At 38.3% G+C, this 15,485-nt stretch overlaps 1 protein-coding gene across 8 annotated transcripts in view; it reads right to left on the minus strand.

The window, feature by feature from the left end:
- The window catches only part of MACROD2 (mono-ADP ribosylhydrolase 2), an 882,739-nt gene that overhangs the window by 614,371 nt on the left and 252,883 nt on the right, over positions 1-15,485 (minus strand). For all 8 annotated transcript variants that reach the window (XM_032103642.1, XM_032103645.1, XM_032103644.1 and 5 more), the window contains one exon: positions 2,217-2,333. In XM_032103642.1, coding sequence (XP_031959533.1) covers positions 2,217-2,333 — 117 coding nt within the window. The remainder of the gene's footprint in view (positions 1-2,216; positions 2,334-15,485) is intronic.

Consider the following 15,485-nt stretch of genomic DNA (forward strand, 5'->3'; position numbering starts at 1 on the left):
TATACACAAACAGATCAATGAAAAGCAAACCCCTTGTGAAAGTTGGAAGTTAGCAGTCAACCATAACCTTCAGCAAATTGCTGGCACACAGCCTTGCCTCGCAGCAGATCTGGATGGGAAAGTCTGGACCTCCTGTCACAGTGCTGCTTTCCTCACAGAAGTCAAATGCAAAATAGTTCCCACAGTTAAACTCTCATACTGTTAAGACAAAGGGACAGAGAATGACAAAAGATATCCAGTAGCTCTATAGCTCTCTAAAATATGAAACCAGTCTTGATTGCTTGATCACTTTCAGATGAATGGTTTAATAATTTAATGAGCCTATAACCTAAAGCTTGTAAAGGCAAAAGTAAAGAAAACAACAGTTGGTGAGAACACAAATTTTAAGGAAAAAAGCTAAGAAATCAAGAGTTTTTAATTCTCAGCCTCTGCATGTAAATTGTATGTTTCTCTCCCTGTGCGCGTTGCTGTAAATGGCATCCTTCCCCCTCTCATGTTGATGCACGATCAAATACAAATAGACATGGCTTTGATGCAATTTCAATTTCTAAGAATACTGATTAAGAAGAATATTGACTTTTCCCCATGCCTGGTTACAGGTTTTATTTCCAACTTCAAGTGATAATGGGTTTTCTTGTTGTTTTATTTATAATTCCTACATGAAGAACAAAGACTTTACTACAGCCTTCAAACAGGATCCCGTTTTTCAAACCTAATTTAAGCAACCCCTTGAACTGCTGCAAGATTTAAAGGGAGGTCACACCTAAGGCATGACCCTTCCTCTTTCTAATCATACATCAGTTGCTTTGATACCTTGTATTTAATTTCTCCCTCTAAAATACATGGGAGGAATTATGCACCCACTGATGAGCAGCTTTTCTGTCCCTCCAGAGATATTTTCTGGTTAAAGGGGAAGAATTAAACATCAAACATCCCCAGCAGAATAAATTACAATGTGTTACCCAACAATCCCATCCCTTTTATGGGAATCTGGTGAAGATTCGGGCCATGTACAAACCCATCCTAACTAACCACGTTGAATCTTCTTCAACAATTTCCCTGACCCCTAGTCAAATTAGCCTTTCACAAATGACCATTGTCATGTGGTAAAACTGTGTATAAAATATAGCAAAGATTTCCCACACATGGAAATTACCACTGTCAAGGAAATAACTGAAAGCTCTCATCAACATTATCATCACAGAAAGCGCAAAAAATGACTGGGAAACCAGTTTTCTTAAAACAGTTTTCTTGTCTACCTAAGACACTACGGGCTACAGGAGCCTAGAGAGATACCTGCTACTGCAGCCAGCATTTGATTTTACATGACAGTTAAGAGAGATCTAATATTTTTGAATGAGCCATGTTCCTGCTGCAGCCTGCACATCCAAAAAAAAAGAAAAAAAAAGAGAGCTTGAATTCTAGTTATATGGAGTCTGCAATGCTTTCTTGCTATTTGTATCTTCATGTCTTAATTAATACTAGTCTGTAAGATCCTAATTTGCAAAGATTTCCTACTTTATATTCTCACATAATAGACTGGCCAACCAATGTGCTGTCAATATGTTAGTGTTCTCCAAGACAAACTCAACATCTACACAACACAGTCGAATAACCATTTTCCTATCTGAAAGAGGAGGAAAACTTCTGACAATTCCACTTTCAAAGTGCAAAAACATTCCAGCACTGGAGCGGCACTCCGTCAAAAGCTAAAGTGTGACAGATGCCTTTGCAGTAATTGCCAATCAGACACTATGTAGCAGCTAAAAACACAATACATCACTTTGATCTCCTGGGCCCTCAAAGTATTCACAATCAAGGAATCTGCATGAAGAACATCAAATATACAACATTTCCAAAAACTGTCTCCGCGGAACTTAAATATGATAATGTATATTTTGTTCATATTTCATAAAGCATTTCCAATCCTTTATTATGCATATGAAAGGACAGGTTTTAGCTTGCAAAAAATAAACATGAAAGATGCTTTATATTTTAGAGACATGCAAGTTTTCATCGGATAACATAGGTGAAATAATCGTTTAGAAAAGCCTGAATTGCTTTGAGGGGAAGACATTATTGCAGAACATGCTTAATTAAGTCCCACGGCTAATTTTGTAAAATGAATACCCTATTGAATTAGACTACAGGGAAATGAACCATGCACACCAGCAACACATGCTGGAAACAAAAACGCTGAGAAAGGCTTGACTTACATTTTGCAGGTAGGTCGTATCCACAGGTAATTTTGGCCTGTCCAGTCTCACAGCCACTCAGGTTGCGACACTCAGCAACTAAGCAGGGCCCGGCAGCTCGGTGTATGCAGCCATCCACTACAAAACAAACCCAGAACCTGAGATTTATTAAAAACCACTTTTTATGTTGCCTTCACTCATGGTCATAAACATTTACTGCCTATTTTTACACCCACAGCCCAGACCAACTGATCTGCAAGTTGATATCTAAATATACACAGTTCTTTCTTCTGACAGAATTACTGTGTTTTGCAAAAACAAAGTGTTTAGTCAACTTCTGCTAATTGAAAAGCAAACGTCTAGGAAAGGTAAAGCAGAATAAAAATTTCAGTATTAGGAAAGCATCTTATTGAAGGCTCTAAGAAATTCTCAATACACATTATGAAAACAAATTTGATCCCCATCTAAATGCCAAACTCTCTTTTACAACGTACCTCTGATACTTCCACAATTGTGCACGTCATTTAATGTCACCATGCTACTAATGCCTTATATAAAAATTCCAAGAAATAATACTTACTGATTTGAAATATTAAAAATGCCTACTTTTGACCTTTTTAATTTTTCCATTCTTTAAAATTTTGCATTATTCATGCAATATTTTGGAGTTAATTAAAAAATAATTACTAAAGGTTGCAATTGCAGCTAAGTGTGCAAGAAAATTAGTAGAGTGCATAGATCTTATTACCCTCAGGAGCCAGCAAAAGAATAAAACAAGGCTGCTGGCACAGCAATTCTGCCCTCTCAACATGCAATCCAAGAAATCATCTACTGTAATTATAGCAAAAAGTTTGAGAAAAAGGATAGAAAATAGTAAAGGAAGTAGTGTATGCATGAACATACTAACTACAGTAAAGCCCTAATCCAGCAGCAGCTATGGAGTTCAACTAGAAAAAACAATCTTCACATAAACTACAATATCAACTCAAAAGGTAAAATAAGCTCCAGAATAAAGGCTAAACAAATACTTACAGAGATAAGAAAGGGTCTGTATGAACATCGTTTAAGATTTATTTCAGATTTTATTTCAGATTTAACTAGTTCAAAGTTAGAGCTGTGCCCTGCAGCATGTTTGAAGCAATTAAACCACAGCAGGTTTGGAAAGCCGAGGGGGGGATGCGTTTTCAAGAGATTCACATCACCTGGTCGCAGCAGGAGCTGCGTTGCTTTCTACAGGCTCACATTTGGGCAACCCATGGCACTCAGTGCTCCCACCGACCACGCAGTGCCCACTGCGATGCAGGGAGACTGGGAAACTCCCTCACCCCGAGATGGTCCTTGAAGCAACAGCGGAAACAAGGGCAGGCCTTTCTGTATTAAGGCCATTATTGGTTTCATAAGGTGTTAAGTATTTCCTGAAGTCATGCATCCCCAAGTGGGGAGGCAGATAACATCTTCAAACGGATGAAACCGTCTTCTGCTAAGTGCTAAAAACCTGATTGTCCTTTCTGAGGAGTTCTATATCAGAGTTCATATTCAGGTGACACAATAGAATTGGATAAGCAGTTCCTTGCAATACTCCATACCCATCCTGGACACATTTTCACTGATTTTCAAAATGGTTTTTTGTAGTACTTTATATTAGAAAAAGATAACTACAGAATCATGTGATACTGCACTTTCAATGAAGTTTTCTAAACTTGTTTATTGAAAAGACCATGGACAGCAAGCCACCAGCTGTAAGCACATTGCACATTCTCTGTCCCAAAACAGAAAGGCTTCTTACTCTACCTCAGCTAACTTTTGTTTTTAACTTACCCAAAATCTCTGCTCAACAGAGTCCAAGATGCTAATACAAGAATAATATTTTGTAACCTTGAGGGGAAGAAAGAATGTTTGAAATCCATCCTGTGCTCATAATACCCAATTTAACTGTTTTAATCTAATTACTGAATGCTTTTCCAAACCAAGCAGGTTAAGTAAACCAGTATGCGTTGAAACTTCAATTGTATTGTTATAAGCAGCACCACCACATTTTACCAACCTTAGTACTTCCTGAGACACCAATATAAAAACAGCTCAGATGCTTAGGACTAGCACTTTCTCCATGATTCTTTACAGTGGAAGAAGTCCTCAGGAATACAGGACAAAGACTCAAGTCCATGCAAGGATTCGCTTGGTGGCTGACTAAACATTTCCACCCCTGAGATCCTTCCTGTCCCCACCAGCTTGGCATTCTCCTTTGAGCAGTGTATGTGCAATGCTCAGCTACTCTCTCAGCCAACTCAACTGCATAAACCGACCTCTTCTTCCTCAAACTCCATTCACTTTAGCACAAGCCCAGCTCAGAGCACAGCCAAACAACAGGACCTGCAGAAGGAAACCATCGCTGCTGCCAGGGAAGTGGAAGCACAGGTTTGCCACTTCTAAACCTGTGATGTATTAAAATACCCAATATCAGCACATCATGTGTCAGAGCAGCTGTGATCACATAGGAGGTGCCAGCTCCCCATCTATAACCCCCCTCACATTGGAAGGGTGCTCTTAATGCAAATACAGCTATGACAAAGATGGTTTATCAGTAGTTTTCTGGAGCTGATTCCACACATGTCTGTGTCCAGCCTTTTTAAGCAAAGAAGCTCCAGAAAGATGAAAGAATAATTGAAAAAAATTGGATTCTTAACAGAGGAAAATCAATTCTTTCACAACCAATCCTGACATATGACAAGGAAAATGGAAGACATCTGCCAAAAGAGAACAAGTAGATGTGCACACTTCCCTTATAAAGGTGGCACAAGAGAAAATGATTGAATACTCCAGACAGGCTTAGATGGAAGAGTAGAAATTAGCATTTGATATACTTCAGTGACTGATGACATGGAAGAATGAAAGGAGGGGGGCGGAGGTGGAGAACACCACCAACAAAATCAAAACCCAAAACCCAAACACCAAACCACTCTCAACTTTCATAATAACCTTTTCTTCCTACCATACTTTATTATACATGAACAGAGCTGACCTGTGGTCTATGTATACATTTTTTATTTCATAACTCGATAACTCATGCTAGAAATATTCTATGTTTCCAATAATACATACACTTCAGAACGTAAGTTTGATAATTCTTAAAGCAAACCCCAAGCACTGGAATACATTACCAAATATGAGCACTCTGCGTAACACAAAGTAAAATAATTGCAAAGGTAGAGCAGATTAAAAAATCTGATTTTTTAGCCTCTGCTAGAACATGTCTTAGCCACATTAATTAAGGAAAAAAAGAAGCATGGAACAGGCATGTACAAAGTATTTACATGAGATACTCTGTTTTCTGGAAGTGTGCACCAACTAGTAATGTCAGTGTACAGAGAGGCCAGCACTATTAACGGGGAAACTTAGTGGAAATTACAGATAATGACAACAACCTCAGGAGGGAAAAATGATGGTCAAAGACATTTTGTTATTCTGTAGTAATGAGGAAGAAATTTACATGATAATAATGGCATGCTGCCAAATTAATAGGAAAGTGAAGAACCCTTGATATATTGGTTTCAGATATTTCATCTGTATTTTCAGTTTTCAGTTTGCTATATACATGCTCAGCTGCATTATTCTAAACAGATCTGGAGCACATTAAACCATATCCCACTCTTCATTGTGGAACTGGCTGAAAACCCAGTCAAATCTGATTTGGCGGCACATGACAGTGATAAGGAATTGTGGTTTATCACTGCTTTCTACAACCAGTAAAAAATGTGATTTCCCTTTGAAGCCCTCTGCCTCACAGTGCATCTTTTTTCTACAGGCTACCTTCCTGTCCAGGTTTATGGAAATCTTTGGGTCATTTTCATACACAAGTGACCTGCCATTTAAGAGCTATGGGAAAGATGTGGGAAAATCCCACAGACAAAACTGTCAATCATAGCTGAAAGAAATCCCATCTCTGGTCTGCATGCTGACCAACTGGCAACGCCTGAGGGTACTGAAGAGAGGGCTTCTAACTATCTTATTAATACTGTGCTTTTTGAAATGAGTTTCAGGCTTATAAACCAAGCGATTTTGAAGGACTTTTGATAGCACTGAGTCCTGCCTGGGGCCATCAGTGAGGCAGCAAAAACCCACGGGATGGTGGAAGAACACCCTCTTCTCTTCTGCCCGCATCCCAAAAAACTGGCCACCCCACAATCTACCTTAAGGTCCCATAAACGCTCTGAAGTAGCACGCAACACTTTGGCTTTTGAATGACTGCAAAGACTTAATGCAGGTTGACCTGTCTTTTGAAAAGTGATTCTGTTACCCAGTGCCATCATGTGTGGACAGCCCAGAAAAATTGGGTTTCTGTACTTATTGTTTCACTGTGCTTGGGTGGACAAGCAGATGGAAGGAGCTTCTCGATTCTGAAGACCTGAAAACATGAACTATATTTTGAGGGCTGAAAAAAGGCTCAAGAAACTTCACATTCAATTCATTTCTATAGTTCAAGTTGCTCATGCTTGTGTAAAGCCATTAAAAGTAGTAGTCTGATTTTTTTTTCATGAAAAATAGTATTAGCAATTTCATTGCATGCTTCCATAAGTTTCAGGAGCCACTAGGGACAGCACTTTGTCCTCCCAACAATTCAGCAGCAGCCATTAATGAGGAAAAACTATTTTCAAAGCTACTGCAGTCAATGGCATTGGTTGCACAAAGAAGTCACCTGAAAATAATTGCTTAAAATACAGGAACAAAAGCAGGTATCAAAATAAAAATCCTACGCAAACGGACAGCATATTAATAACAACGTGTTAAACAAAAATATGTAATCTTTGGCACCATCTTTCTCCCTGTACACTGAAGGATGCTAACAGGTGAAATCCTTTCTTAATTAACTGATTGTAAAGCAATTGCATTTGTTCTCCAGAATTAAAGGGTTAAAGTTATATAGTAAAAAAACCAGCTAATTATTTACTGGTGTACAATATAGAACAAACCTATTTCTTAGAGAAAATCTCTTAAAATTGCAAATGAAGCAAAAGCACAGGAAACACAGAATTAAGGGTATCATGGGATGCTGCTTAAAAAAAAAAAAAAAAACTCAGCAAAACTACCCTTGCAGCGCAGATGGTAATAAAAAAGGGTAAGGTAATCAAACACCACAGCAAAAAAATACAAACTCCTCCAGGAATAATAAGGCCCAAATTTCTTCTGTGACCTTGTGTGCAAGTCTGAACAAAGTGAAGCTACGATGTAAAGAACATATGCAGATTTACTGTGTTACATTTCAAGAATTTATACAGCCTTTTTTCCTAGTTCTCTGGTGCTTTTCCAGATTTTCATTTCTCATTTTCAGTAGGAAATTCATGAGGTTTGCTTTTTTAAGAAAGTCACCTGTGCTTGATATATCTCTGAAGTGGTACTGCTTTTCCACATGGCAAATGCCACGGGTGCATAAAACCAGGATAACATCATTGCATCAGAGGCACTGCTGGGGACAGAAGAGGGAACTGCTTTGTGCACTGTAGCACATCTCTGCTACACACGTCCTCCATCCTTGTGGGCCTTCCACAAACGCCCATTGCAAAGATGTGTGTGGCAACCAGAAGGAAAAGAAACAAAAAAATAAACAAAAACCCCAAACAAAAGACGAAAACCACCACTCCCAAAAAAACCCACCGAACCCCCAAAAGACAACCAAGAACCAACTCACAGCGAAACCCAGCATCATTCTGCTAAACTGGTCAAGTACCTCTGAAGGGTTCATTGCAATCAATTGCTGCCAAAGTTGCAACTGCGCCTCTGAGACCGACGACAAGGGGAAATAAATCCTGCCCATCGAGAGACAACAGGTGCTGGTCTAATGAACAAAGGTGGGGATCTTAAAAAGATTACAACACAGATGCCAGTCCACTGCTAGGAACAGCAGTAATATTACTGAGATGGCCTCTGCCATTGGGAAGTTTAATGAATTGAAGATTTTTAATCAATGCACTGGTTTATAGGCCTCCAACACAATTAATTTGAAAAACTTAGCAATTATACAGTATTTCCTGGACAAAATATCAGAGTTTGAAAGCATGATCTTAAGCTTTATCCTTAAAATTCTCCATTTTAAACACAAAAAGCACAGATGAATCATCTATTTTGAGACATATAGTTCCCTGAATTAGGTTTGCAATTCACCACAGACAATCTACATTTACAGTTCCTTAAATAATCTTACTTTCAGAAACTGTTAGCACCTACACCTGACTTAAGACCAAAATGAGACCTGCAAGTCTTGACGCTTAAGCTACTGATTACCTAACTTGTCAATCCACATTCTCTGTACAGTGCCTTCCTTTCTTAAGGATCAACATTCTGAGGCTGCACAAGGGGCCTTCCGGCAGCTAGAATTAAAATCAGGAATCCTCCCAGCTCCAACCAGCCACGCTGCAGAGTGAGTTTAATGAAAAATAATAGTAAAACATAATAATCCCTTTATTCCAGTATATACTGCAAGGAACAAAACTACTCGTAACAATGGCAGGTGTAAACCTTATTGTAAAGTCAGACATGGGAAACTTGTATTTTAGAGTACTGTTTAGCTGAAATCCTATAAATTTAGCATTACAAACCACCAGTAATTGCCTGCCACAGTGAAAAGTGCTGGGAATTAAAACCTACTGGTTGTTATAAGAGAAGGTTGGTCTTATCTAGATGCAGTTCACAGTCAAGCATAACAAAAGGAGCTGAAACATCCAACATAATCAATGTCCTTGCCATAAACTGGCAAAAAAACCCATATGGATAAAGAAATCAACAATTCAAAATAAAGCTCACTTACCCACGGATCTGTTAAATTTTAAGTGTGCTATATTTATTGCACACAGCCAATTATTCTTACTTTGACAAAACACAAACCAACAGGAAACTCACAAATTCTGGCAGATTTTTTATTTTAGTTAAATATCTCGGGATACCAGAAACTCATTAAAAATAAACAAAAAGCCAAGTAAAAGTTCTTCTGTCATGCTAGCAATGATGATTGGCAAATTCCTTCCATAAACAACTAAACAATAAAGGAAGTGTTCATTTTATCTCACACTTATGATGTCATCTTTCTTAGTCTTCGAGCTCTCTGCTCCAATTTTGTAGACGGAGCTATAATGTCAATAGGATTCACACTTTTGTCAGCCCACTCAAGCAGCATAAGGGCTCAGAGAAACACGGGGCTGATAAACCTGTCTGAATGTCACACTTTTGGCAGGAAAAAACAGTAGCAAAGGCTCCAATAATGCTTTTCCAGTTTTTCCCAGTCCAAACTGCTGACATTAAGGCATGTGTGAAGGAGCCATTCACTTCCTTTTAATTGTGTTAGTGTTGAGACACCTGACATGCCACACTCTTTTCCAGATGGAAAGGAGACAGCTAAGCCCTAAATACCTCCCGGCAGTGAGCGCAAAAACTGCTTGTTGTTGTTTACCGAGGAGGGAAGTGATAAGCCTGGAGGAATTCAGGCTACTCTGTGCTATTAAACCAAGCTCGGCTCATGCTCCTCCCAACTTGCTCCCCCGGCTTCCCAAAACAACTATTAAGAAGGTGCAAGTTGTTTTAGGTGGTATCACCCTGAAGAAATGGGTCTGGCAACTCCAAAATCCTTTCCTCAGCCTCCTGGGCGGCCACAGCACTTTGTTTCCAGCTGGGTTCTGCACAGATTGGAAGATCAAAAAGGTTTATCTACATTTCATTGCTAAGACGCCTGCTTTGTCCTGGATTTTCATTCATGTTACTGTGCTATTATTACATGACTGTCATTCTTTAGTAAATATCCACATTATTGCCTTCAAAATCTCCCTGAAACCCTCTTTGCCACGATGGCTATTAAGCTATTGAAGACATGGGGTTTCATACCCCATGGGACGTCATACCAAACATTGTCTGGTTCATTGAACTATGGTGTCTCTTTTTCCTCCTGTGCTGTTCAGACATACTAAGTTAAATTCTGAGAAAGACTAAAGGAACAAGTATCTAATAGTAAGATAGAAAGCATGTCTTACAGTGCAATGAAAATCACATTAGATTTTTAAAAAGCTATTTACTGATGTTCTGATGTTGCAATAACAAACACAGAAATGGACAAACTGGTATGATTTGCTGTCCACCTGTCTCAGCAACCTATGTAACTTGATGGCCAAAGAAAATGCTTAAAAGAACAGGGCAAGATGAGAGAAAGAAATGACCATGGCTTCCACAGAATATTCTTCCACCCTTCAGCACTGGAAAATCACAAATGTGAAAAAGACGTCTTTTCTGTATGACTGTGGCCTCGCTTTTTATCTTGTGCTTTTGGCATTTTTTGTTTTGGTTTGGGTTTTTTTTTGTTTTCGGTGTGGGTTTTTTTTTTTTTTGTGAGCATTTTGTGTGTCAGACTCAAATAAGCTTTTGAATTTCTATCTTCCAATTTTATGTAGTCTTCTGTATAATGCAGACAAGGAAATTAATACCACAGGTTATTCAGAGTAAAGGCATATAGCTAACTTTATAAAGAGAATGAAAATAGAAAAACTTTCTACAATCCTTAAGGAAGTTTTTTGTTTGGGGGCCTTTTTCCCCTCATTCACAACACACACAGACTAGTGCTTCCTCTCTGTTGTTTGATGTCTATTTTTCTTTGGATTTTTTGTAATACGTCTTTTTCTTCTCTGCAGGTTTCAGCATTTTAGAGCTCGGCACAAAAGGACAGGAGACTGCAATGGTGTGCTGCATTACTTACAAATGCTTCAAGAATACTAAATGCATAGGCCAGTCAAAGCAGATGAATTGTATTAAGCCAGAATAGGTATTTGCATATTTGGAGTACAGTTATTAAGCAGTCATCATGCAGTGATTATACAAATTTATTCACTACGATCAGCCAGCAGTTGACAGGCACAGGTCAAGGATTTAGACGGCACAGGCTATCAAGCAATAATTGTAAAATGACTGTGTAAAAGGGAGCCTTGTAACAGTCATGCATCCTCACAGCCCAAAAGGCTGTTGGCATGTCATTCCAGAGAATTTTAAAGGTATAGTGAAAATTTAAAAAAAAAAAAAGTATCATGTTAACCACTCTTTCCCCACAAAAATGCAAGGGGAGGTGATATAAGCCCTTCTTGACAGGGAACATGGAAGGAAGACATTCTCGCATTGTGGATTTGAAGCCTAAGGGCTTCCATAAGGAAATATGACTTCTAATTAAATATAACTATTCCAGAAATGGGAGAAGGTGATTTTTCTTTTTAGCCATAGGGTGCACCAAGCACCAGAACATTATACATCACTGCTGGAATGAAAGAATACATTAAAGCTTCTGAGAAAGCCTGGGAGAAGACACTGAGCCAGGGCCAGACAAAGGAGGTATGTGGTGCAAGGTGCATAGCTCTACTTCCCTGAAAAATCTTTCAAAAGAAAAGTGGGCAGATCTGCCAAGAAAAAGCTTTTATGACTTACAACTTCAAATACCACATTCTAGATTATTTTTGTCAATCAATTTGATTGTTTGTTTTTAAGAGCCATCTCCTCCCTTCCCCTCTAACCCATACAGGTTTAGTTTGACTGCAGCAGCACAGAATCTTCATGGAGGTTTCCCTGATGCACCATCTGCGAGAGAGAGAGAGGGTGAAGAAAGGACCAGAGGAAAGGTCAGTTACAGAAGCAAAGTACATTAAGTGCTGGGCATACTTCAAAGGGGACTTAAAAAATCCACGGGGATCGTAGGAGCTCTGAATTAGGGCAGCAGCTGGAATGTACAAAGGAGTAAGACTGAGCATCAACAAAGGAGATACTCTCTGGCTTGCAGCAAGGCTTAATAGGCTATTGGAAAACTCCAAGTTATTTACTGAGGAGCAGCTGGTTTTCTTATTTCCTGGATCATTTTCACTTGTGCTAATTTACTTTTATCGTGAACCACTGAAGGGAGAAAACTTGGTTGAGATATTCCTCAGTCTGCAATCACAGAAACAGCCTCTCAATTTCAAGTGCTGTTTCAAACCAGATTAATTAACAGTATTAATTATACAAAAATTGCCTCATGATAGGTAAATCCAACTGAATACATTACAATGTATTCTAATGGAATAAATACAAGGGAAGAAAAAGGTAAACACTAGATTAACCAGAAAATGATGTACGAACAATGTTCTTTCAGACAGCACTTTAACACAAGCCTGAGAAGTAATTACCCATAAAAACAAATATTCTCAAATATTCTTTCCTTTTGTTGAGAGGCTGTGGCAAATCATATGTGCAACACAACCAAGAGAAAGGTAACTTAAAAGATCTTGCCAAAAGATAACTTACAAGATCTAGGACACAATCAACATTCAGCAATGCTGAAATATCAACTGTTTTTCAGCCACATGCAAAAATATCCCATACACTAAGTACAACTTCCCCTATAAAAGCAGTATCTTATCTTGATACAGACTCACACTGCAAATCAAATGCAGACGAGAAACGGTTTACCCTCACTAATATGTCAGATTGCATTGCAGAAATTGACAGATCTATAGAAAATATTAGAGCTGTATCTCAAGCTATAAAAAACCACAGCCTTCACACATAATTGACTGTATCTGCAGTAGAGGGGGCAAGCTGCCACCATCAGACCATGCCTTCCTTTTCCACTCCTGGACAGATTGTGTCTGACAGCAGAGTTCTGTTTCCAAGGTAAACGGAAAAGCTTTATACTAACTTAAGATTGTCAGATATATTCAAAATTATCTAGTGGAAATTAAGTGACAGAAAAACCATTAATAAAAAGAAAAGGAATAAAACCCCTTGAGTGTTTGTTTATTTATTTATTTAATGTCAGAAATAAAAACAAGGCAATGGCAAAGCTTGAGATAACATGCCTTCCACATTGCCCACTGTACACGGGGGTTATTTGCAGTGAAATCACTTTGGACAGAAATAACATAAAAAACCCGAGAAGAGCACAAAAACCAGCAAGCAACCTTTAGAGTTAATGGAAGACTGATTCCAAAAGTTGCATGGGGAGCTTCTCTGAGCTGCTCCCTGCCAAGCCCTCCACAGGGCCACACCACAACAGCTTGTTTAATCAAGTCCCACACAAGCTTTTTTAACCTACAAAAAAGGTAAACCTGTAATTAATGAACTTATTACTTATCTGAGCTGGCTGCAACCCTCCTTATGCTCCAGGAGTTGTGGGAAGGGAAATTAAAGTACTAAGCACAGCTTAAATTTACAATCTAATAGTTTTCAAGTAAAAAACAAGACATCCCACACAGATGGCTATATTTACCAGTTCTGTAATTCTGGTAATTCCCTCCCAAATAACTTTATGTTTGTCCTAAAACACCATTAAAGCATAGATAAGGAACAGAAGAACTAAAGAGCTGGTTAATCTGTGTAGCATCATTATGTATTATTTAGTTTAATATCTTCTTGTAAATACAAAATCATTATGTGCCATTTTCTTCAAGAGAACATTGTAGTAAATTTGGTGTTGCAACAGAACCATTAAAGTATAATAGTGTACACAGAAAAATTCTACTGATTAGCAAACAAAAATATGTAATTATAGCCACAGTGTGGGACTCAGTTGGCTCAGTTTTATTGCATACTGTTCTGTAAGACTACTTTGCTGCCAAAATTAATGAGGAAAATACTGAGTTTCTAGTTCCAGTTGTACTAGAGGTTTTTGTCTTGATTTTATTGACATTTATAAAGCAATCGTCACATGTAACAAACAAGTCACATTGCCAACACTGTGAGCTGCAGTCTGCAGTGATTAACGAGTAAACAGCATCAATTCCACAGCAACATTCCGTGGATAGGGATCAATATTAACTGATTTTTTAAAGAGGTAATTCTGAACAACACTTTGGCCAAAGCATCTCAAGTGCTCTGTAGTTTGAGCAATATTAACAAAATAATACAAGAGCACCGAGACATGGCTTCAAAATGAAAAAGCAGCTAAACATTAGCCCATAAAAGCTGTAGTAAACACGTTCAAGTGTGCATATTTCCAACATATAAAAATACAATTTTAAAAGAAAATAATATAATCACGAGTGGAAAGACTGAACAATATACCCTGTGATATTTGGTATTATAGTTAAGCCTCCAGATTTTATTTTCTCGCTTTCATTAAAGGGAGGAGAGGTAATGAGATATATTTGTAGCACTGTACAAAAAAAGATGGTAAGTGCCAGTTCAAGAAGCTTGCAGAGAAATTAAAATCACAAAGAGTTAATCTGTTTCTGAAAGCATTGGAATGTTTACATCAGAGGCACTAAATTTACCGGGCTTTTAACCACAGGTAGTTCGTCTCTAAACTGCAGCCTGATACCATTCAAAAGGAGCAAGCACTCCAACATGACAAAGTGAGAGGATAGGTAACACTGGCTGAAGATACCGAAGCTCGAAAGGCTGTATCGGTGATGAGCCCTGAGAATAAATTCCTCTTCAAGTTGGGCCTTCATTCTGGAAATATTTATAGCACAAAATCTTTACCCATTTTTAGAAAAAGAGAAAAAAAATCTTAATCATTTATGCCGGTGGTGTCAAATGCCGCATAAAGTTCAACATAATTCTTAATATTACTCCACGCACTCTCAGAAAATATACTTTTAAAAATAGCTTCACCTACTTAATTTCACAGTAGTCAAAGGTTTGCAAAAAGCAAGTCATACACCAGATTATGAGAAGAGACTATGGTGAATAGGGCAAGGCACTGTGAACAGCCATTTATACAAAGGGAATATTAAGACTCATCTGCATTTTTCTATTAAAATTTACCACTTTGGGTACATCTTCATTAGCAAATACAGAGGACCAATAAGAGCACACCTGTGGAGTAAAACAGCTGGTGGTGAGAACCTATTGTACAAATAATATACACAGTTCAGGTGCTTTTTGATGGTGGAGAGGGTTTTTGTTTCTTTGGGGTTTTTATTTATTTTTACTTTGAGCTAGGTCTTGTCTGGTCCTAGGGCTGAATGCTGGTTTTCCAGTGGAATGCATTAGGGACACATTTTCCAGTCTACTTTGACCAAAAAGAAATCTAGTTCATGTGCTCCAAGGTACATGATAATGCTAAATACCAAAGTAATTAGCCATGGGACATGGGAATTTCCTTCAAAAGCCCATGCTAGGCCCTAACTATAGAAAGCAAGGTGAATGCACCTTGTAATGGTTTGAATTGAAATTTATTTGAATTTTTCAGGATTTTTAGCCATGCCTGAGTTAGCGTACCTGCAAATAAAGGGGGAAAGCCCCATTCTCGCTCAAATAAAACAGATCTCTACATTTTCAAAGCAGCGGCTTGGTACT

This window comes from Corvus moneduloides, chromosome 3 (genome assembly GCF_009650955.1).
Source record: "Corvus moneduloides isolate bCorMon1 chromosome 3, bCorMon1.pri, whole genome shotgun sequence".
Classification (NCBI taxonomy): domain Eukaryota; kingdom Metazoa; phylum Chordata; class Aves; order Passeriformes; family Corvidae; genus Corvus; species Corvus moneduloides.